The following is a 25,329-nucleotide window of genomic DNA, read 5'->3' on the forward strand; positions in this document are numbered from 1 at the left end:
TGTAGTTTCTAATATCTTGTATTAGAAACTACAGATTCTAATACAAAAATTATTAGAATATATATTCTAATACAAGAATTATATTAGAATAAATATAATTCTAATTATATTAATAATATAAATTATAATAATAAATCTTGTATCATTCTTTTCCTTAATGTTTTACATAGCTCAGAGAAGATTTAGGATTTCTTTGGATAATTTTCTGTCACCCTTTATCCAAGTGTAAGCAAACCAAAGTTTGCACCTGAAGTATTTTCAGGACTGGGGCAACTCGTGGCAAAGGTGGTATAAGTTCTGATCACTTGCCTTAGTATCCCATGATACAAAGCAATGGGTATGTATAATGCTATGCATTATGGAAAGGGTCACTACCCAGACCGATTTCGACCTTTATTGAGGTCTCGTCAATGGGAGCCAGACCCAGCGGTGATGATACTAAGGTGGAAGTAATGCAGAAGTCATATCATCATATACCAGTACCATGAATTGCCCCAGTCGTAAAAATACTTCAGATGCAAACTTTGGTTTGCTTAGACTTGGATAAAGGATTAAACCAAATATATAATTGGTAGCAAAGCCAAGTGAAAAAACTTCCATCAACTATCTCTAATCCAGAGAATTTTAATAATAAAGTGTTGACACCTTTTGGCAACTGGTATATGATGATATGACTTCTGCATTACTTCCACCTTAGTATCACCACTGCTGGGTCTGCCTCCCACTGACGAGACCTCAATAAAGGTCGAAACCGGTCTGGGTAGTAACCCTTTCCATAATGCATAGTATTATACATACCCATAAGTATATGCGCTTTGCATTATGGGATACTAAGGCAAGTGATCAGAACTTATACCATCTTTACCACGAGTTGCCCCATTCCTGAAAATACTTCAGGCACAAACTTTGGTTTGCTTACGCTTGGATAAAGGATTAAACCAAATATATAATTGGTAGCACAGCCAAGTGAAAAAACTTCCATCTCTGTCACCCTTCTTTCCTTCAGTCAATTTCTCTCTCTCTGGCATTATTTAGTAGGATTTCTGTTATTATTTGGTAATTTTTATCCAAGTCTTCATTCATATCAGTATTAACAAACTTTTCACCTATCTCTTTTTGGAAGATCTCTGTTTTTTTTAACAGATTTGGTAAGTAGTGTGTGTTTTACTTTTAAGCAGTTTCTGTCTTTCCTATCTTCTATATAATAATTTTTGATCCTACTAATCTATGGTCACTATATGCATGTGTCTCCATAACACATTTGAAAGAGCAATGGGACATTGCACCTTTTGACTGGAAAAAACCAATTTGATTCTTGTTGCAACAAGGACTCTTTCTATGGACTTTTTTTTTTTTTCATTTGAAGGTAAGTTAACCAATCATACTGAGGTATCAGGGTTTCCTCCTGCAAACTTTTTTTCATCCCACATATACAGGCAAATCAGCCAAAAGAACATGCAATTTACAGACAAAAATACTGTTAGTGGGTGGCAGATGGTAGTATTGTCATCATGTATAGAAAGAGGATTAAGAAACTTAGATGGTGGTTGTATGGAGTACATTGCTCTCCCACAATGAGTCTTTGATCAGTCGCAGCCAAAAACTAAATAAATACTGGACAGAATGAGGAAAACTGAATATAAAAAGAGAGAAGACATGACACACATCAGACAAGACAAAATAAAGAATAAAGATCTAAAAAAAAAAATAAATAAATAAAACGTGCTGGATAGAAAAACAAGATACTTTAAAATGAAATTAGGTAGACATATTGCAAAGATGAAAAGTGACTGATGGACAACACATCCAACAGCATCCATATGAATGAATTCCTAGACAACCAGAGATAAGATAGAATGATAAAATAGTGGAGATGGTTGGAGAATGTTAGCATCAGGAAGCCTTCAAAAGAGAAAGAAGAATACAAATGAGAGGGAAGTTCTTCTTCTTCTACATCATCTTCTTCTAAATCCTTTTTATAACCAAAAATGGTTATAAAAAGGATTTAGAAGAAGATGAAGGAGGTGTAAATCCCACTCACAAACGATAACAAACTAGTAGTATATTAGGTTGGCTAAAGATTAAATAACCAGAAAATCAGCACTCCAAAAAAAAGTAGCATCATTAACTCACATAAGGCAAGATGAAATTTTTCTACCTATCTAAAGTAATTCACAATTATTCACATCTACAGAGGGATTTAGACCGACAGCCTATTGCCTGGCTAAACCCTATGACTAAAAGTTTTTTTTCAAAATTACCTAACTCTGACAATCTTGCTAAAAATTCATTCCAATTTTATCCCAAATGAACCTCTTGGCAAACACAGCAGAATTAGAACCTAATACTAAAAACAGTTTAAACATGTCCAGAGTTACACATAAATTAGACAAGATACAGCTTAGGGCCTCATCTTATACAGACCTCCAAAAAAGCTCATTTAAAATTAAATTTTAAATTAGAAAACTGGCTTTCTAATCAATATCAAATTGTGGTGTATAGAAATGCCATTTTCTCTCAGGAGGAGAGTAACCAGTGGAGACCCACAGGATTCTATTCTAGGACTATTGCCATTTAATTTGTTTGTTAATGGTATTGCAAGCTGATATATAGCTGTTTACAGATGACGCCAAACTGAGAAAAGTTATTAGGAATTTATTTATTTATTTATTTCGAGCGCAAACTACAGAAAATGTAAGAGCATACATATAAATGATTAAACACATACATTTAAAGAAATAGACATTAAAAGAATTGGGATTAAAAGCATACATTAAAAGACAAAAATGCCACTTGCATGAAATATTAAGTAAAAACATAAAATGTCAAATTTCACTCACTGCATTAAATCTTCTCAGGTACATACATTATTAATGTCTATTAAGCAGCACTGCAGAAGATGATCCATGATTTGTGTTTCACCACATGAGCAGCTGTCATTGTATGTGTAGTCCCCATTTAGCCATATTTCTGATTTGATCTGCCCATTCCAGAACAAAGTCTATTCAATGTCTTCCATCTTTGTCAGTCAAGATGTAAGCTGGAAGGAAGAGATTCATTTAAGTTAAGAGCCTCTGGAGATTGTTCTTGCCACATTATTAACCTTGTAGCTTTTATGGAATCAACCAACAGTTCCACTGAGTGAATAAAACTTTTCCTTGAGCTTAGCCTCTTATGTACTGACATGTCCATACAAAGGATGCCGTTCATCATTTAGTTGCTGTTTCCGCTCATATCTACTCTGTGTAGTCTTGATGTGAAGAGGTGCAATACCAGACAGTGAGTATAGATGGTCAATTTTTGTAGGCTTAAGGCAGCCAGTAATGTGCCGACATGTTTCCTTAAGAACCTTATCAATAACTTTGACATGTAATGATCTTTCCCAAACAGGGCTAGCCTACTCAGCTGTTGAAAAGCAGAGTACCAGTGCAGAGGTATGCAGTACTTGTGGATTTGCACCCCACTGAGATGATGTTAATCGCCACAGAATATATTATTATGTGTTTGAGTTTTAGCTGCTGTCTTCTCTCTCTCTGAGTTCGATTCCCGTCATGACGGGAGGAATCTTTATATGGACTTTTTCAATAGAAGGTAAGTTAGCCAATCTCATATGGAGGTAGCAGGGTTTTTTCTCCCGGAAACTTGGGTTTTTCATCCTGCATACAGACAAATCGGCCCTTCAGAACACACACAATTTACAGACAAGAAATACTAGCGGTGATGGTGGTGTTTGTAGGTGGTAGATGGCATTGATGGACTCCTTGGAGGTGTCATGAATAATAATAATAATATGTGTCGCTTATAATTTAGGGTCCTATCTAGTGTAACACCTAGGTAAGTTGGATTTGGATAATTGACCAGTTTTACACCATTCCATTCTATATTCAACTCTTTCCTCGCTTCCCCATTATTCAGATGGAAAAGACATATTTGGGTTTTACTGGGATTTGATTTCAGTTGGTTTTCTTATAGTAAACTGTAAACTCTTGTGTGAGCTGCTTCTCATTGTCATCAAAGGATTTTGCTTGATAAGCTATTGCCCGGTCATCTGCATATAAGAAGGTTCTTGACTGTGGGTTTATAGGTTGATCATTAGTAATATATATTGAAGAGGAGGGGAGATAGCACATTTCCCTGATGTAGACCATTTTTTTGGATATGCCATCTCCTCTTTTTTCCTTGAAAATCAACAAAGAATCTCCTGCTGAACAGCAGTGACTTAAATATCTTCACTAACTGATAGCTGTTTGTCATGCTGTAAATTTTGACTATAAGCTTTCTAAGATTTAGCGTGTCATATGCTGCTGTCAAATCTATAAATACAGTTCCTGTTGCTAACCCTCTTTCAAAGCCATCCTCAATAAACTGAGATAAGTTTAATACTTGTACAGTACATGATTTTCCTGGTCTAAATCCTGCCTGTTCTTTTATCAGCACTTTTTCTCTATTTCTGGACTTAGTCTGTTCAAAATTAACCTCTCATACAGCTTCAGTGTTGTGCATAGGAGAGCTATAGGCCTGTAGCTCTTTGGATCCTCAGCAGGTTTACCTGGTTTCAGGATAGGTATTACTTTAATTTTATTGCCTCCATATGCTTGGTATTTTAGCAAATTTCCAACAAAGTTGAAAAATTCTAACAACCACTCTGTTGCCTTTTCTCCCAGATTCCTTAGTATCTCATTTCTGATATCATCTATACCGGCATCTTTTCCTGGTTTTAAGACATTTTCTAGTTCCTCTTTAGTAAATGGTGTTTCAAAGAGATTATTTTCTGAATCCCTAACTTTTTTAATATAATCTTTAGGTATTTTCCCTTCAGTACTTGGTTTACCATTCAGAGATAGCTGAGTTGCAATTTGGTTTACATTTATATTAACTTTGGTTGCTGATGTTGTGGGGTCACCAGATAATTTTTTTGAGTAAGTGCCAGGGTTTCCTGTATCTGTGTTTCGCATCTAAGCTTTATCATTTTCTCTGCCCATTGTTGACTTCTTTTTTCAGACAGTGCTGCTATAAGTTCCTCTCTTGCATCAATTGTTTCTGATGAAAATGGATCTTTATCATATAGGTCACAATATCTTTCTCTATATTTCCACGTTGTGCTCTGTAAAACCTGAAATGTAACATGTTCTACAACCTCTTGGGATGTGCCTGGTAGCAGACCAGACAGTCTAATAGCTTTGATGAACTTTCCATAATTTTCTGGTCTGGATGAAATGTTGGTCAGGTTTATTAGGAATGATGCAGATGTACTGGTGTTTCAGAGGTGATTTGAATAAAGTGGAAATGTGGGATAAGTGCAGATGTCAATTTAACACCAATAAATGTAAGGTTTTGCACTTTGGATCTCAAAACAATAAAGCTGTGTATCATATTGGAGATATTGTATTAAAGGGGGTAGAGGAAGTGTGGGATTTTGAGACATCGTAGTGGATAAAGAATTGAGGTTCAAGGGACATATTGCAAAAGTGATAAAAGCAGCACAAAGAAATGCTAGTATACTAAGAAGAACACAACACTGATAAGTAGAGATAAGGATGTGGTCATTCCACTGTACAAGGCTTTGATTAGACCATGTCTGGACTACTGCGAATCAATATGGTCACCTGCATTCCTAGGTGAAAAGCAAGAAATGGAAAAAGTTCAGAGGTGAATAACAAAAAGCAATATCAGGATTGTAGAACACCGACTATGAAGACAGGTTGAGAAAATGTAAATTACAGACTCTAGTCAATAGGCAGAAGAGGGGTGATATGATTGAGACATAAATTGTTAAGGGGGGTGCTTATCAAATAGATACCCAGGATATTTTTCAAAGGGTCGAAGGAGGAAAGAGGACAGAGACAAGAGATCATTTTTGGCAGCTGTATAAAGCTGTGGTTCATAAGCACGGCATGACTTTTTTTGCACAGAGAGTGGCTGGTGAATGGAATTTATTGCCAAATGAGGTGACGAGTGAGCAAAGAGTGAAACAATTTAAGACAAGGCATGGTAAACATCATCTCTGTTACAATGCATCTTACTATTGCCTCACTTGATGAGTCGGGACTCCAGGAAGTGTTTGTGTAATAATAATAATTCTGATATCTCCCAAACAGTAGAATAGGCGATGGGAATAAAAAAAGTAATTATGAAAGTTGTATAAGGAGAAAATTAGTAGAGTGTGCAGAAGAGAAAAAAAAAAGGGGGGAGAAGAAAAGGGGAGCTGTATGCATGATCCCTAAACAAACTTAAGGTGTCACATTAGCTACTGACCTCCAGTGATGGGTCATAATTATGTGGAAGTCCATGTAATAATAATAATTTACTTTAAGGAATTTACAACATTTGTGAATTTAAATCTGCACCAACTTTCTAAACATTAAATACTTTATAATAAATAAATAAAGATTTATGCATCCACACCAAAGGATGAGAGCACAGATTAAACACTGGCGATGGAATGAATGAAAATCAGAAAGAAAGAAAGAAAGAAAAATGTACGTACGTCAATTCTAATTTAATACTTTCTAATAATGTAAACTTGTTGATAAAGAAAATAAAATAAGAGGGGGGGGAGAGTGATTGTGTATATTTTTTGACTGTCCATTGCACTTCGCATAACAAAATAGCTTTTTCGATGTTCTGTATAACGAAGCTGTCATATAAATATATATACTTACCTTGCCACAGCCAGCAGGTCCCATAACAAGCTGACAATAGCGCATTTTAGGTAATTTTTCTGTTCCCTATTCTGTTAATTTTAAATCACCGAAAGTATTCGGAATAATTCGAAATAACAACATCAGTACTTCCACCATACTCAAAACAATGGCACGTGCGAAACTCTCTAAAAGAGGGCAGAAAAAGCAACTAAAACCAATTGTCGTTATATTCTTGAGTTGTTTATTTTTATTTATTTATTTATTTATTTATTTTTATTATCTCTCTTTCTCTCTCTCTCAAACTTTGCTTAATTCCCTTTCCAACCTGAATCAATCAGTTAATCCAACACCTGTTCTTAACGTGGCTTCTTGCTCACTGTATAAGTTAGCAATCGATCTGACTGAGCGGTGTGGCAACAACATTATATTCATTACTTCCTGATCTGCCTAAGGCAAAGGATTCGATCTCTGGTATCCTTACCCTTCCTAAAACCTGCTTGTTCCCCAAGCAACTCTGCCTCATCTGTCGCACCAACCCTATTTTGAATCTCCAATAAATACTTGCTTGCATAGGAGATTAAAGTAATAGTTCTATAGTTCTTGCGATTCTCCATATCTCCCTTCTTGTTTAGTACGGGCTACTTCCAGTCTCTAGGGCATAATCTTGCTTTCAATATCCTAGTATTCAATCTATGAAACACTCTTATTCCTCCATCCCCTCGGGCCTTAATTAAATCTGCTAGGATTCGATCCGACCCCAGAGTCTTATTATTGTCAAGCTGCTTAATGCTCTTTCAACCTCACGCTTAGGTGGAAGAGATTCCAAAGCGAAAGTTTCCTGGTGAAAGGGCTTCTTCAAATTTTACTTATTCTATGTGCTGTTCAGTTCCTCGCGGTATGCTTTCCAGTTTAAATTTCCAGTTCTTCTGTTAGTACCTCTCCTTTCCTAACTTTCATTACATTTCAATTTTGATTTAACTTTTACTTTAAGTCACGAACTCAAGAAACATCTTTTTATAATGATGTTTCTTGAGTTGGAGGTGTCACGAAGTAGTAGTTGTTGAGATAATAATAATAATAAACTTTAAAAATTTTTCCTTATCCTGCATGATGGCTATACTGACTTCTCTATACAATCTCTAATAATTTTCAGTCTCTCCAACCGCCTATCTTCGATATTAGATGTCTGACATTAAAGATTACATCTATGGGTCTTTTGGTCCGAGAAACCTTTTAGTTTTTATCCAGTATTATAACGTTGACTCCTTCCCAAAGCATTTCTGTTGAGTTCTTCTCACTAGTCTCCAAAAAATCGTCCAAATGAGTTGAATTATCTTCTGTGGACACACTAAGTATATTATGCATTCCAATCTAATGGAACGTGCATGACAAGGAAGGTTTCGGAGTCTGTCTAAACTTTGCTCTTACAAGAATTTATTGGAGTGTACCAAGGTTTACTCGAGGACGTATGTGCATCAGGCATACTTGTCATCCACTGTTGAAGAACCAAGATGCATCTGATGATTAATCTATTAGTGTTAGACGTCCAAATATAGGTTTATAGTGAGTGTCTCTGGAATCAGTTATTGGTAATAAATAATCTATTAGGATAGGCAGATGCTAACAGTCTCTCACCACAGTTGTTGGCTTCACCGAAGCCAAACATGCCACACTCAGGCCTAACTCTCATACTCTTTTCCACGTTTGTATTAAAGTCCCCTAAAATATAAACTACTCCTTTCCTTGGTAGAGTCCAAAGTACGTTTTCATAGAATTTTTCACTCTCTTCATCACGCCTGTGTACGTGACGTGCATAAACTACCACGATCGACATATTGGAAAGATGAGCCTTAGGTCTAATACAAAGTACCCTGCTGTTAATGGGATTATTACTCAAAAGGGATCTTGCCTGAAATGTCTTCAGTATCACAGCTACCTCACGATGCTTTGAGTCAACTCCTCCTGAAGAAAATAACGAGCTTATCATCCTGTCTTTTGAAGCGCCCTTCCCATTTCCTCTATTCTGTGTAATACCCATGATATCTGTCTATAAACTTTTCATCTTACAGACAATAACAAGAGTATCTGTATACCCCGTACATTCTATGTGCCTATAAAAGGTTTCCCTCTAAGATAATTCTTCGTTCATAATATGACTGATTTTTGTTGGTCCTGCTTCATTAACTATAATATAATTCTCTACCAGGAACCTCTGCATAGACCCTGAACGTGACTGATTATTTTGCTCGATCAGCGATACAGCATGAAATGTATTTTAAGGCATAACCATACCAGCAATTTCGGAGAAGTCACTGCACGTAAGGCAAGTAGTAGGGTTGCAGAGGTCCTTTCCACATAACTCGGAGGTTTTTGTCACGATTCATCTCATGTTGGCCCAGGTAAGTTGAGACTTTAGCCTATTAGGCAAGGCAAATACCTAGGAGAGAAAACAGATTCCCACTGCATAAGACGAAATGAAATAGAAAAATAGGAAAGATTCACTCTGAGCCGTCGAATACTCAAATGCCAGTGGAAAGGACCAAAAGGAGCAAGAAAAAGAAAGAAGATAAACAATGGGACCAATCTAAAGATAACATAACATCTGTATATTACATAAAATAAGGCATGGTCCTGCATCAGATACCTTGGGTTTTCCACTCCATGCCCATTAAAGTGAGCCCTTCAGATGTATTCATATACAGCCTGAATTCTCTCTCTCACTCACCAATTTCTGCATTGCTATAACCACCGCTTCGAAAATGTTGATTTTGTCTATAATTTGCTTCTTTTGTCTTGGAGCCTCCTTTATGCAGTGAGATTGTTCTGTCCACTCCAATGAAAAGTACACTCTCTCAATACTGAGAATATAGTGAGGCTTAAATTAAACAGCTTGGTCAGAGGAGATGAAAATTTTGTTGCACAGTCCCGGGGTATACAGATGGATATACCACAAATCCAATGGCTGAGTTCACATTGAGATTCTGCAATATTTTAAGCATCTCTATTCTACTATCAGTCATCTCTTTGTAATCTCTCTCCACAACCATTTCTTTGTCTGCAATTCCTTCTTAATGATGCTATTCATCCATATAACACCTACTGATTTATCCTTCTGATTCTGAGCATACGATCTGATGCTATACTGAAAGTTGACTCGTCAGCTTGTAATAATAATCATCTGCTTTATAATTTCACATATATCCCTTCTTAACAGAAAATTCTGCATGTCTGGCAATCTTCAGGTCAAGACTACATGATCGCATTCCCAAAGCGGAGGCAGCCTAGTTAGATTGGTTACTGTTAAGTTCTCAGTTGCAATAATCAGATTCAGCACTCTTGCACCTCCTGTACAGTCGGTAAACAGCAGCCTGAGCTCATTATCTCTCAGCCGCTGTACAATTCGATTTCCTTCCCGGTCTGTGACTATTCCTCCTCCCAATCTATATCCCCATAGTTCAAATCCCACATAATAATTACGCGACCTGCACAAATTGTGCTATTGCAATGCATGCCATTTACATTTTCTCTGGGTTAATGCAGCAACCAATTATGTATTTTTCCCTGTTACGTCGATCTCATCGAGGCCAGGGAGCTTTCTTTGAACTGCGCACTGCATCCCTGTCCTACATTTATACTTCTATACTTTGGAGTTCAATTTTCATTGATATCAGCAAACTCCACTACATCCAGGCTACTCCGTCTATCTTCTATTAAGATACTATAAATTTTCATTCTATCGCTATATCACCATCGTTGAAACAAGTCTCACTACTGCGTATAACCTGTGGCCAAATTGAGATGATCGATGCGAAACACTCCTCTCCCTTATTCTGAATACTTCGGTGATATCTATACATAAACTACAATACTGCTTTCATTAGACAACCTTTTTTACTTCTTGTGTGTCTTAGCCCAAGAAAGTTTAAAACTTCGGAGCTGAATTCAGTATCACGTGATCAATATCCCATGTACTGACTTCTTTTAAGGTATTTGCACTGTACAGCGATTGCCTTGTAATCTCCTTCTCCGTTCCAAATTTTCATCTGAGAAACCTTGCAATCCTCTAGCTCGCATTGCCACTAAAAGTCCTTCTCTCCCTGTAAATCAAGGTCGTCCTCTTTTCCGTCTTCCTAGTTGTGATCAATTCATCACTCTCGTACGCAATCTCTCTCTCCAGAGGTATGCGGATAAGATGCTCATACCACTATGAGGATTGCTTGGAACATGGTTCCTTATGTTGGAAGTTTTTTTCCACTTAGTTAGTCTATAATAAATTTAGTTTAATCCTTTATCCAAGTGTAAGTAAACCAAGTTTGCACCTGAAGTATCTTCAGGACTCAGGCAACTCATGGTAAAGGTGGACCAAGCTCTCGTCACTACTTGTCTTCGTATCTCCCATAATGCAAAGCACATCTCCTTGAGGACATGTATAATGCTATGCATTAAGGAAAGGGCCACTACCTCTGGGGATGAGACCTCAGTAAAGGTCGAAACCGTAGGAAGTGGCCCTTCTTAATGCATAGCATTATACATGTTTCAAGGAGATGTGCTTTGCATTATGGGAGATACTGAGACAAGAAGTGATGAGATTTTGGTCCACCTTTACCACGAGTTGCCTCAGTCCTGAAGATACTTCAGGAGCAAACGTTGTTTGCTTCCACTTGGATAAAGGATTAAACTAAATTTATTACTGATGCTTTATTTATTATGAGAAGCAGAAGAGTCGTATATGAGCTATAGAAATGGTTTGCTTACGGCGAAGTGTGTGTTTTTCTCACCTTCAAAGAGTCCGGAATGAGACAGCACATACCTCGTAGAAAGCAATCCATCTCTACAGCTCTTATACGACTCTTCTGTTTTTCATTCAATGCCCATACTTCTACCTTGTACAATAGATTCTCGACAATGATTTGGGTTATCTTTTTAGTTTCATGCGGAATATGTCGATTCTATAACAAATCATTCAGTTTCTTAATTGCATTACGAGTCTGATTGACAGAAGCATTCACATCTTCTCACATGTTCGTGACTCATGATTAACAGATCCTAAGTATATGAAACGGCAAGTGGGTTTTTCGTCCCGTAAACTTGAGAAAATCGACCATATTACCCATATTATTTCAGACAATAATATCCTGTTAGGGTTAGGTACCAAGAGATAGCAGCACTTGTTTGATGGTGTCTTCATTCGTAGCCACCTGATAAGATGGGCCAGCTATCTCTGATTGGCTACCGATGGTGATTGAACTGTCCACTCAGTCTCCAAAAGCGAGATAGAGTATAAAGGCCTCACCTACTCCCTATAAGGGACTAAAAGGCGTTAGCTGATTTATTTATTTATGTTTAAGTATATGAAATGATCTATTAAGTTGAATTTACCAACTAGGAGATCGAAATCTCTGCCTTCTCCACACACCACTAAGCATATTGTCTCGGTAAATATACTTTTAGACCTCTCATTCCGTAAACATTAACCAGATTCCTCACTATTATCTCCACCTCATCCTGATCTTTAGCACTCATCACTCAATCTTCAACAAACAATAGTTAATACATTATTTCCAATCTCAATTCTCATGGCTCTACATGAAGCATATTATTATTATTATTATTATTATTATTATTATTATTATTATTTTAACGGTGTCTCCATGGAGTCAAAAGACTCATCGCGGGAGACCCGACATTGACACACTAACCATTATTTACACAATACCTGTCATACCTCTTCTTAAATTCATTCACAGTTAAAGCATTCACAACCAGTTCTGGCAAAGCATTCCACCCATTCACAACCCATTCACATATCAACGTGTTAACACTGCATCAAAGTGATGTAGTGCTAGCACGATTTTCCAGCAGTAAAGCTGGAAAGTATTTTGTCTGTTCATTTGACATCCAAAAGGCAATATTCTTTTCTAATCTTGCAGTTATAATTTTACTTAACAACCTACTAACGGTGGCCATCACACAAATGCATCTATAATGCCTTTTTAAAGATGGTGTCTTATTATTATAATGACCATTCATTGGGAATTACATCTCTTTCTAGAACTTGATTTAACATTCTTGTTATTATTCTTGGCAGTCGGTCACCTCTATATTTTCACAATTCAATGGGTACTCCTCCTGGGCGAACTCCTTCCCATTTTGTGACCTTGCCAAGGCTTCTTGTACCTCATCTTCTAAAAATTGATCCAATAGCTCCTGTATGCTTAAATCACCATCTGAATCTCCCTGAATATATATTTTTTTATTGTCTCTCAGAAGGTTTTCAAAATTACTCATCCAGGCTGTCATATGGATTAACCTAGCTAGATGTGATCTACGGTTTTATGTTTTTGTGCGCCTAATGGTCCTCCACCTTAACAGACCTATTACATAATAATTTGCGATTGATCTCTGAAGAAACTCTGTTCCAACATTCTTCCTTACATTTTGGCGGATTTTTTCCGCTATCCTCTTAATAACGTGGTACGTTTGCTGATCTTCCTGTCTTCTAGAACTAACCCAAGCTTTATATGCTTTATATCTCCTTCTTCTTAGTGACGGTTTTAAACTTTCTACTCTTACCCATTCCACCTTACTCTGTGGTTCAGATGCCTTTCAAAACCAAGTGCCTCTTTAATATGATTATAGTAGATTTCATTATCTCTCCAGTCCTCACATGCATTCAAATGTTGATTGATACTACTTTTACATATATTTTATATATAATCTCTAACACTCTTATCTTACAGAAGACTGATCATATATTCTAGAGATCTTCTTCTACTACGCGTTATTTCCCGCTTCCTGCAGGGTCCGCGTGTTACTTTAGATGCGACTTCTTGTTAGTACTACTCCCAACCGACCCGTCGCCTGGTCTGCCGCTGGGGGGGGGGAATATATTTTTGACTGTAGAGGCGTATGTTCATGGGGCCGGTTTGCCTGTTTGCGGGATGAAAACCGCCAGATAAACTGGCGGAAAAAACCCTACTGACCGCGCCCAAGACCGGCTAACTTGGCTATGCCTGAGGAAGATCCTCAAATTCCTCACGTCTACAACGGGAATCGAACCTGGGACACTCCTTCCCCAGGCATATAGTTGCGAAGCGCAAAGCCACTAGGCTAACCGCGCGGGTATCATATACTTACAAGAATTTGAGATCTCTAGAATATATTGAGATCTCTAGAATATATCATATATTCTAGAGATCTCAATACTATTACGTCCCTTAGATTTTGGGACATTAAATTTTTTAATCATGATTACAAAACACTGCCGTTTTGTAATCACGTGGGTGACAGTAGATCGTAAACCTCATGTATGATGAGCACTAGTACATCAGTGTATATGTTTATTCTGGAAGTATGATTTCATCAACTGAAATTCCTGTGCTTCACACAATGCGATAAATATTTCGCCTTTATTATTTTCTACATCTCCACAGTGCCGTAACGAGGGCGTGGCGAAAGAGGCGCCCACCACGGGGGCAACTAGGTTTGGGGAGAAAAACGTAAACAATGTAAAAAATAAAAATTAATAAATAGATATAAAGGTCCGCTATTTTATATTCTATTTTTAAATTTCTGCAATAAGCCGCTTTGGACACAAATTCTGCAACACCCTGCAACTAATTCTGACGGGGTTAATAGTAAGTATTTCACAAATTGCATTTAGTAAAATTTAACTTGTTACATTTAAATTTTTCAAAATTTTTGTCATTTCTGGATTAGTGGGCGCAAGTTAAACACTTGCCATAGGCGCTTCATACCCTCGTTACTGTACTGAACTTCACCAAAAGATCCGACTGTAAAATCTCGAATCCTGCGACCTGTTCGATTTGTTTCAGCAAATCAAGGATACGGCGATGCGCAATCCTATATCATGTACTTTAGCTGATTACGTTATGGGATACTTAGAGGGCCTAATTTCTAACACTATTTCTCCTCGACTTCGTATTTATCTACGTTTTGTTGACGATATCATTGCAATCTGTTCTAACTCTGAAACAGAACTACTTCAATTTATGAACAAAATTATATCCTTATACATTCACATAAGTTCACTATTCAGTGTGAATCTAACAAAAGTCTTACCTTTTTGAATACTCTAATACATCGTAACTCTGCTGCTAATATTGAATTTTCTGTTTATAGGAAGCTCTTCCATTTAGAGACAGATATATCCACGGATCTTCACATCATCATCCTTCTCAAAAAACAGGTATTATCAAAAACCTTGTGCACCAAACAAACACAATTTGTTCTTCCAAGTCTCTTCTTTTGAAGAATTAAAAAAATAAAACTCACTCCACCTCTTAATGGATAAAACGAAACCACAATACAGATAATAATTGATAATTGTCATCTCTCTGCCAGATTGCAGTCTGATGTTGAAACAAATACTCCACCTTAATGAGACGTTTGTAAAAATAGCAAGCACTCCCTGCAAATATAATCGGTGTGCTACCTTCAAACCATCCCGTAAGTTATCTTCGCTCTTACCACCTGTTAAGGATGAATTATCACCTCTACACTTGCCTAGTGTTTATCAAATAGCCTGTTTTTGTCATCTTTGCTACTTTGAAAAGACTGGCCGTTCTGCTGAGATTAGAATCCCAGAACATCAAGATTATATAAAATTCCTGGAATCAGACGGTTCAGGCTTTGCGTCTCATGGCATCTATACTAAGACTATGCTGTACTATACGACATTATACTAAAAGTTCACTGGAACAAAAGAGAAATCTCGCACTAATATATGTATTTAAATTTTATCATGTATTTCTTGAATCGTCTGAAGCCACCGTCCTAATCTTAATCAGATTGTATACCTACCAATAAGTTTTGAAAATTGATTGCTATTATTATTATTATTATTATTATTATTATTATTATTATTATTACCACGGGCTACTCCAGGAGTCCTTAGACTCATCGAGGAAGGCCCTAAACATCATGTTCACGCAGCTGTTCAACATTCTCACAGTATATATCATACCTTGCCTTGAACTCGCTCACTGTCATAGCACCCACAACAGACTCTGGCAGCTTATTCCACTCATTTACCACTCTAAAAGTAAAGAACCCAGCTCTAACACCCCTGCTAACCACGCTCTTGCCCAGCTTCCATGGGTGTCCCCTAGTTCTCCCACCACCAGTCCTGATCTCAAAAATATCATCTGAATTAATCCTATAGAATCCTTTTAGCAATTTGAATATCTCAATCATGTCTCCCCTTTTCCGCCTATCAACTAGTTTCTGCAACTCACAAACCTGTTCTCACATTGTTCATTCCATAGATCCACTATCATCTTAGTCACTCGCCTCTGGATCCTCTCAACCTCCTCCCCATCAAGAAGGAACCGAGGTGACCAAATCTGGGCACAGTAGTCGAGATGAGGTCTTATCAGGGCTCGGTACAGAGGTACAATAACTTGTTTTTCTCTGCTCGTCAAGGTATTTTTCAACAACCAAGTGAGTTGATGAGCTGATTTAGCTACTTTCGCAATGTGCCCCCTAAACTTCATCTCCCTATCCACCAACACTCCCAAGTCCCTGGCCTCATCAATCTCTTGGAGTACAGTTCCACCAATGTGGTATACTGCTGCTAATCTTTTCACTCCGAAATGCATAAATTTACATTTTGTCACATTAAATTGACATCCATTCTCCTTAGTCCAGAACTCCAATCTATCTAAGTCATCTTGCAAGACTTTGACATCTTCTGCATTCACTATCGCCCTACCCAACTTTGCATCATCAGCGAACAAATGAACTGTTCCACTTAGACCCTTCCCTATATCGTTAATGAACAGATTAAACAGCAGTTGTCCAAGAACAGAACCCTGTGGCACACCACTAGTCACAGGCCGTTTTTTGGACTCTACTCCTGAATAAACTACTCTTTGATATCTCTCCATCAACCACCCAGCTATTGACCATTAATAATTTTTAATTACATAATTATAATAATAATAATTACATAATTATACCTATTTTGTTGAAACTCTAAGAGTTTCAACGAAACACGCGCTATTAGATATGCTGTTCGACTGTATATACAATAATAGATTGAGTCTACGCCATTACATTTAGCTGTAGAAATTATGTTCACGTTGGAAGAAAATACGTTATTATTCAACATTATTTTCATCCATACGGAGTTCATTGAGCAAATGGTGCAAGCCTATATGTTTGTTTCGTCGTTTCCTTAAGCCTACCTCTTTTTTTTTTTTTTTATCAGAAAAGAGCCTATTTATCAAAACACTTCTCCAGAGGCTCATTTCGAAGTTCACAGAATTCCTATGCTCTTCATGTTCTTCTAATCTCGTATCACTTGATGACTTCGTTTGGGGTATGTTCAAAGAATGAGTATTGGCCTCTATATATAAGTAGTCCAGTCGTGAAGATACTTCATGAACAAACATTGTTTTCTTACACTTGAATAAAGGATTAAACCAAGAATATAATTTCTTGGCATCTTTAATTTATAACCTAGTGAAAAAAACTTTCAGCATGTAACAGACATATATCCCAGTGGCGGCCGATGAAATTTTAAGTGGGGATGCTGCCTATGCAAAATAAAATAAAAAAAATTCTTTTTTTCCTAATCAGTAACCAATTTATTAATAAATAAATCTACAGATTTATTTATTAATATTTATATTGCTGCATATACAAAATAAAAAAAAAGAATTATTATTTTTTTATTTTGTATAGGCAGCACCCCCCCCGCCTAAAATTTCACCAGTCGCCACTGATATATCCTATCCTATTTCCTCTGCTATACTGCTGTTGGGGGGTACCTATATGATACTATACTAGGGAGATTATTAGCGAGATGGTTTCCCGTTGCCTTCCTTGCCATGGTATATTTTATGACTATAGCCGTGCGTGTGTTCACGGGATCAGTTTGCCTATTTTAAGGGATGAATAATCCGAATTACCTGGAAGAAAACCCACCACCATCGTATGAGACCGGCTAACTCACCTTTAGTCGAAAGAGAGCAGATAAAGTTTCCTCACGTCACTGATGGGAATCGAACCCAGGTCTTTCCGATTAAAACGTTTCGTCTTTATTGACAGATCTGCTGTCTAAACGTTGGAAGAGTTACAATCGTTTTTGAGTTACACGGTTAATAACTAGAGTTGTAGGGAGAACAATCCCTCTTTTTTTATGCCAAAGTTCGGTTAACCGGGGAATTTGAAGAATAAATGTCTAGAAAATGTTTTTCTAGTTGGAGATTAGAAGATTATACCAGAGAATTGAACCAATAACAGTCTGTCTATTTTTTATTCAAACATGAGTTTATCTTTGATCCTTTGTTGTTGTTGTTGTTGTTGTTACTAATGGATTGGAGATTAGTCATTGCTGTTCTTTCTTGACAGAGGGGTGTGAATAAAAAGCATTGTGCCATGAATACATTGTGATTATATTAACTCATGCATTTGCTGGTATATAGTAATTAGTGTTTTTCGAAAATGGTATCATATTAGCTGTTGTGTTTAATGATAACTGATCTATCATTGGTGTTTGGCATAAGCTAGTTTAAGCATAATAAACTTAGCAGCAGTGCTGTATCGGTGCAGAAATTCGTGATCACTATACCCATATGCCCATGCTTTTTTTTTTGTAAAGGGAAAAACGGCGTTTCCATATTTGTTATCTGCATATATTTCGCTGAAATATAAGAACTACTAGCCTCTATCAAGCGTCAGTACCCATGTTCAGAGCACAACTGTTGCAGATGTCTTTAATCCTACTACTTCCTTCAATTAATGGTAAGAAGCTGAAGGCGTTATATAAGAACTACTAGCCTCTATCAAGCGTCAGTACCCATGTTCAGAGCACAATTGTTGCAGATGTCTTTAATCCTACTACTTCCTTCAATTAATGGTAAGAAGCTGAAGGCTTTAAGTTTGTTACCTAATTTTTGGGCTTCTTTATGCTATTGTTGAACCATTTTAAATGCTCCCACAGTTGAATAACAGCAGTGTTTCATGTCAACTTCCGTGGAAGGGCGTTGTCTTAATAGCTATCTATTTTGACGTCTCCTTACGATACCTTTAAATTTATGAAACACTAATTTAATTCAGGCTGCCAAATTAACAGAATGCCAGTAAGTGATATTCTGTTTTTCTTGAAACAGGTCATAAATGAATTTTCTATATGCAGTTTTGTTCAGAGCGAAAAAAAAAAAAAAATCTATATTTGATTTCTACCAGTCTGATGTTTTGTTTATTATTACATGGCATGATACACCACTTCCTGTGACCAGCTAATTCATCTTCCGTTGAAATAGCACATATAAGATCCCTCGTTTCATGGTGAGAATTGAACCTAGGTTTTTCTAAGTCGAAGGACGCATATAATTTATATGTAATCTGGTTCCCTGGGTTTTGTTTGAGATAAGGAAGCGGTGGAGAAGATTCAGAGGCGAGTGGCCTATGCAGTGGCGCACCCAGATGGGGGAAGGTCCCCAAAGAAAAAGGAAAAAAAACACTAGAAAATTTTCCAAAAATCTTTTCCTAATTAAAATTTATTTTTTATTTATGTTGCGTAGTGTATATTCTCAAATCGTCTACTCAACTCACTCCCCCCCCCCCAAGATTAAACCCTGAGTGCGCTACTGGGCCTGTGGAATGTTCCATATGAGGATAGATTTAAAAATAAACATTTTCATTTTTAAATGTAAGCAATAAATTTAAATGCTAATAATGCTTTGTCCATTTAAGTTGCTTAAAGGATTTTTAGGATAGATGCAGGGGAAATGTTTTAGCACTTGGCTATAGGGACCAGAACAAGGGGAAGTTGAATAAAGGTGTGATCAGTAGGAGTGTGAGGTCTAGATGTTTTGCTTGGAGAGTGGTGGAGTGTAATGGGTTGCCAGAATCAGTTGTGAGTGCTTTGTCTGTTAATGGGTTCAAGGAGAGGTATGATAGATTGGGTCTCCCACTGTGAGTCTTTGGACTTTATGGAGGTGTCATTATAATAATATATAAAATGTTTGATATAATTGAAAATTTGCCAAATGTCAACATTAATACAGTTTATTTGGTATACGTTTTAACCTTTTCAAAACTGCAGTTCTTACAATCAGATTGAAGGATTACAGAAATGTTTGGATTTTGGTGATGCATCTAAACATATATGGCCAAAACATTATTAATATTTACAATTTTTAGAATTACATTTATTGCTTACATTTAAAAATAAAAATAACATTAGGATTTATGAAATAAATACATTTTTTTTATTATTTAATTTGATTTTTGATTTTTTGAAAGCAATAACTCTGTGATCATTCTAAATATCCTAACAATATTTTGGCCACATATGTTTAGATATATTTCGAAATTAAAGCATTTCTTTAATTCTTCAATTTGATTGTAAGACTGCAGGTGTGATGAGGTTAAAATGTACCAAATAAACTCGAGAAAATTAATTTCCAATTAATAAAAAAAATAATTATTGAAACAACTACAGAAGGCACCTAAACATATATCTCAAAAATATTGTTAGAGTTTAGAATAGTAAGCACAATTGACTACTGCTTTTCTGATACTAAGGCAAGTGATGTGAAGTCATGTGTTTCTATACATGAGTTGTTCCAGTCCTGAAAATACTTCAGGTATAAACTTAGTTTTCTTACACTTGGATAAATGATTAAAACCAAGTATTTAATTTCTTGGTATCTTTCATTTATAGTATAACCAAGTGATAAAACTTCCAACAACTATCCCTAATCCAGAGTATTTTAATAATAAGGTGTGACACCTTTTGACTACTCATATATGAAAATATGATTTCTGCTTTACTTCAGCTTTATCACTCTGGGTGTAGCTCCCACTGATGAGACCTCAATAAAGGTCAAAACTGTTCTGGATAGTGACCCTTCCTGTAAATGCATAGCCTTGCACATGCCCACAAGGCTATGTGCTTTGCATTATGGGATACTAAGTAAGTAATGTGAATTCATGTGCCTCTATACACGAGTTGCTCCAATCCTGAAAATACTTCAGGTGCAACTATATATACCAAGTATATAATTTCTTGGTATCTTTAATTTTCTGTACCAAGTTTATAATGATTTGTTATGATCTTCAGCGCTGAAAAAATACCAAGTATATAATTTCTTGGTAGCTTTAATTTTCTGTACTAAGTTTATAATGATTTGTTATGATCTTCAGTGCTGAAAAAAAATTAGTTCACAAGGCTTGATAGATGGTAGGAAAAGAAAGAAAAAATCAGTAGTACTATTATTATTATTCGTGATGCCTCCAAGGAGTCCAAAGACTTATCGCAGGAGGACACCTCCTATACAACACTCCGTCTCCATTACTGCACCGACCTGCTACTACCAATTGCCTACATCAACGCCATCTACTACCCACAACCACCACCACCACAGCTAGTATTTTGTCTGTAAATTGCGGGTATTCTATGCAGTATATGTTACTGGAAATGAAAGTTTTATGATGGATGTATTAAAAAGAGAAGTTGATTAAATCCAAGTTGATATTCTCATTGCTAATAATTATGTAAAGAACTTCTATGTATTTATAATTAGTTTCAGACACCCTTATGTGGTTAGTCCTTGTGGTTCAAGTAGAATATAACTGCTCCTTCATTATGCAAAAACTTAATTCTTGCCATACAGATTTAGATTTTCTTTCGCATACTATATATAAACATTAATTTGTTCATTCACATTTCAGATAGTGTTTGTTTATGTTGTATAAAGTAGGCATAAGGAGAATTGATGTTTAAATTATTAGCAAATGTGTGTATGAGGAACAGGCTACATAAGAATAGGATGCAAGAGGAGTAGTTGGATTTGGAAGAAAATATGGGATAGATGTTGATAAAGAGTAGGTGCACAGTTATTTATGGATAAGTCATAACTGAGAGTTAACATGGGTAGGGTTGGTTATAGACCCAAAAGTGCATTCTGTTATATAAGTAAATTTGGTTGGATGAGGAGGATGCCTTCATAGGAACAGACAGAGAAATATGTTTTTGTGTATGAGGTAGGAAAGGTGAGGAGGAGGGAAGGAAAGATTACCACTGATGATAACAGAAAAATTAAGTCTGCATAATTCTTGTTCTCATCAACAACACTAGTGTTGCTTCATAGTGGTAGTAGTCTCTGAAGGCTGTCTAGTGGATAGGATGAAATAGTTAATGTTGCTGTAGACCTTGGAATGTGATAAAGGATGACAAAGAAATGTATAAGCCAATTGGCATTGAAAATATGAGATGAATATTTGGTATGGATGATTCTTATTTTGGTAATAATACAGATTGGAATGAAGAGATGATACATAAGAGCAAGAAAAATGAATTTTTTGAATGTTTGAGAGAACTACCTTAGGCAGTATGTAACAGAGCAAACAAAGATTGAAATCTTGAATTTGATAATTTCATCATAGAATGTTATTGTGAATGAGTTATTGAATCAGCTTTCAGTTGGCAGTGATCATGTGGTTAGTGGTCAGTCACATGGGGACTTCTCTAAGGAAGGTCAGTGATTATGAAAAGCTCATGAGACAGCTTAGAGCACGGGCATGGAATGAGAGGTTAGGTGAACAAAAGAGATTAATGATGCTTGGACACTGGTCAAGAACTTTAACAGTAGCACTGTTGAATCAGCAGTATCTGGATTAATTCCAAAGGAGGTTAAATATTAGGTGTAAAATGGGATACAGATTTACAAAAGCTACTGCTTTCCAATAACTCGCAAAATCTACAAAGCCATGTGACCTACTTACATATTATGTGATCAACACTATTATTGGCAGGGACATCACTCATTTGACACTGCAATATGGAGACAAGAAAACATGATATAGATAACAAAACAATATCAAGCTTTAAAAATAAATCATAAATGACAAAATAAACACCACTTAACATCTGACACACAAAACAAAAATAGTGTAAAATTTTGTTAATTTTTAACAGACAACATTAATAAACAAAATGTAATAATAGTAACACAAAGCTAACAGGCAGGAGTAAATAACACCACTCCACTTATTAAAAGAGAAATGCAAAGCACAAATGGAATAGAAACAGCTAAAGATAAAGGAAAATGCCATCAACATCAATAATAGAAACAACACCAACAAGTGCAAGAAAAACAAGATTTTACAGAATGCAATGCAATCAGGAATTACACAGATATTAAAAAGGATAAAAGTAAGTCTTTTGAACTAGTATTTTTGCATAATTTATTATGGGAAATTAAAACAGAACAAAAAATTACAAAAGAACAACAATATAAAACACTAAACATATTAAAATAACACAAAGAACATAGACAATAAAAAAAAAAGTCACATTGTTGCTGAGAGCCAAAAATACTTTTAATGTGTACCAAAACTTACATTTAAAATGCAATAAAGTCATCATATCACCCTTGTAGATACAAGATACCTACCAGAAAGTCTCTGGTAGGTATCTTGTCATTACAAAAATGTTGATACCAAGAACCAACAATACACTACCAAATATCTCTGGTTTGCTATATTCCTGGAAAGCCAATCCAGTTTTAAACTCAGTAAAAACCAACATATCACCACCCATAATAAAAACAAAAAAGAGCTACAAATATGGAAAAGCCAATACCAGAAACATGGGCATGAAGAACCAAACATATCTGGCTTGTGTCCCTCAAAAGCAGGGGCGAATGCTGGTCTTGAAATTCATGCTTGCTCTTGTTATCATTCAGGAAGTGAGTGGTGTGATTGAAGTGTGATTAGCAGAATAATGAATTACTATTTAAAACTATATATTTAGAAATTTATGTACATTTACTCATACAAATACATTTATTTTACAAATGATATTCTATCTTTTTCAATTTAGCTACTTGAATACAAATTCTACCTTACAGTTCTTCTTTATGAACTGGTCAATAACATCGTCATAAAAAGTTGGTTGTAACTTAATTTTCCCAAGCAACATGCACACTTGTAAAGGCTGGCTGAAGCTCACTGGCTAGAGATACGTTGACTGCGTATGGCCTGTGTTTAAGCAACAGAGTGAGACGATGTGAAATGGCTATGTGCATGCATGAAATCACAGTGCTGCTGCTGTGAGGACCTGGAAGCTCTTACAACTGAGCAAGCCAAGGTAGCTTTGACTAGACGAGCAAGCATTGGCCTTCGATACACAATGCAAAGCTCAATTATTGCCGTGCAAGCTTAAAACGTCTTCTGTCTACAAAAATAAAAGTCTAAATGGAATGCTTATAAATGCATGCATTTATTAACAAATAAATATTACTTTTTTCTCAATTAATGAGAAAAAGCATAGCAAGCATGGAGAATTCGCTCCTGCTCAAAAGCTAACCTAGCAATTTAAAGTTAGCACATATCACCCCTACAGAAACAAAAACAGCCACAAACAACAAAAAGCCAGTACAGGACATGGACATCCCACAACCAGAAGCATTTGGCCTACAATCCTGAAAAACAGGAAACAAAAACAGAAAAACACAAACAGCTCTGGTCTGTGGTCCTTGAGAGCTAACCTGGCTTTTTAAAGTCAGTGAAATCAACATACCGTTCCTCTTGTCACACCCAGAGCAATACTACAAATGCAGGCACCAAGAACCAAACATATCTCCCTCTCTCTACAATTTCTCTAGCTTATAGCCTTAGCAATCTAACCTAACCTTTAAGTCAGTAAAACCAACATATCACCATCCCTACAGAAACAAAAACTGCCACAAAAAAGAAAATGCCAGTACCAGAAGTGCATGCACTAGAACCCACAAACACATTACCAAACATCTCATTTTCTTTTCTCTCCAGCTCTTACTTTATATCTCTCTTCATTCACTTAATCTTCAATTGATTTATCCTCCTGACTGTGGGTATGCAGTCTGATGCTGCTTCTCTCATACAATCCCTGAACCCACTTCACATGCACTACTGACATTCTTTTCTTGTACCATCTCAAGCCATGCTCCAAGATGCCTCCTAAGTCTGCCATTATTACCATATTTGTAGTTCAACATAAAAATTCTTTCTTGACAGAGAATTTCACATGTTTAGCAATTTCCCAGAACAAGACTTGCAAGGTCATGCTCCCCAATTGGAGGCAGTGTGTCTACCTTGATTATGGATATATACTGTATCGTCTGATGCCATTACTAGATCTTGCACTCCCAAACCCCTGGTTTTTTTCTTCTATAACATGTTTCAGATTTATCTCTTAGCAACTGTACAAATTTCACTTCTTACATCTTGCCCTTTCCTCCCCATCAGTCTATGTCTTGATAGTTGAAATTCCCCATAATAATTGCTTGGCCTGCAGTCATTGTGATAATATACCAATGCATGGCATCTTCCTGTGAATCTCCTGGTCTGATGCAGCAACCAACAATATATTTTGTCCTATTGGCTTCTATCTTGTACCAAATAGCCTCAAAATACACCATCTTCCCAGACCTAAAATCCTCTTTAACTTCTAATTTTGTTGGTTGTAGTTCAGCTATCATCAGCAATACCCCATCTCCTGTCCTATTCCACCTTTACATTCTATTCTCATAACTGTCAAGCTGACTAATGTTAGAAACTCCTCTCCCTTATTTCTGACACTTCTGGCATTTGTATACATGCATTTCAACATTCCCTTAAATTAGGGTTGCCAGATTTTGGAAAACCAAATACGGGACATGGGTCACCC

At 36.4% G+C, this 25,329-nt stretch overlaps 2 protein-coding genes across 2 annotated transcripts in view; one reads left to right on the forward strand and one right to left on the reverse strand.

The window, feature by feature from the left end:
- LOC150101765 (GPN-loop GTPase 3) overlaps positions 1-6,803 on the reverse strand; it is a 134,239-nt gene extending 127,436 nt beyond the window's left edge. The window contains exon 1 of the mRNA XM_090400120.1: positions 6,663-6,803. Coding sequence (XP_090256246.1) covers positions 6,663-6,707 — 45 coding nt within the window. The 5' untranslated portion in view covers positions 6,708-6,803. The remainder of the gene's footprint in view (positions 1-6,662) is intronic.
- Positions 6,804-18,634: 11,831 nt separating this feature from the next.
- Positions 18,635-25,329, forward strand: part of LOC150101766 (actin-related protein 2/3 complex subunit 3-like) — a 61,637-nt gene continuing 54,942 nt past the window's right edge. Inside the window, exon 1 of the mRNA XM_090400429.1 lies at positions 18,635-18,751. Within this exon, the coding sequence (XP_090256555.1) occupies positions 18,746-18,751 (6 nt within the window). The 5' untranslated portion in view covers positions 18,635-18,745. The remainder of the gene's footprint in view (positions 18,752-25,329) is intronic.

The sequence above is a fragment of the Typopeltis vanoorti genome, chromosome 11 (genome assembly GCF_054136105.1).
Source record: "Typopeltis vanoorti isolate ZY-2024b chromosome 11, IOZ_Tvanoo_1.0, whole genome shotgun sequence".
Lineage (NCBI taxonomy): Eukaryota > Metazoa > Arthropoda > Arachnida > Uropygi > Thelyphonidae > Typopeltis > Typopeltis vanoorti.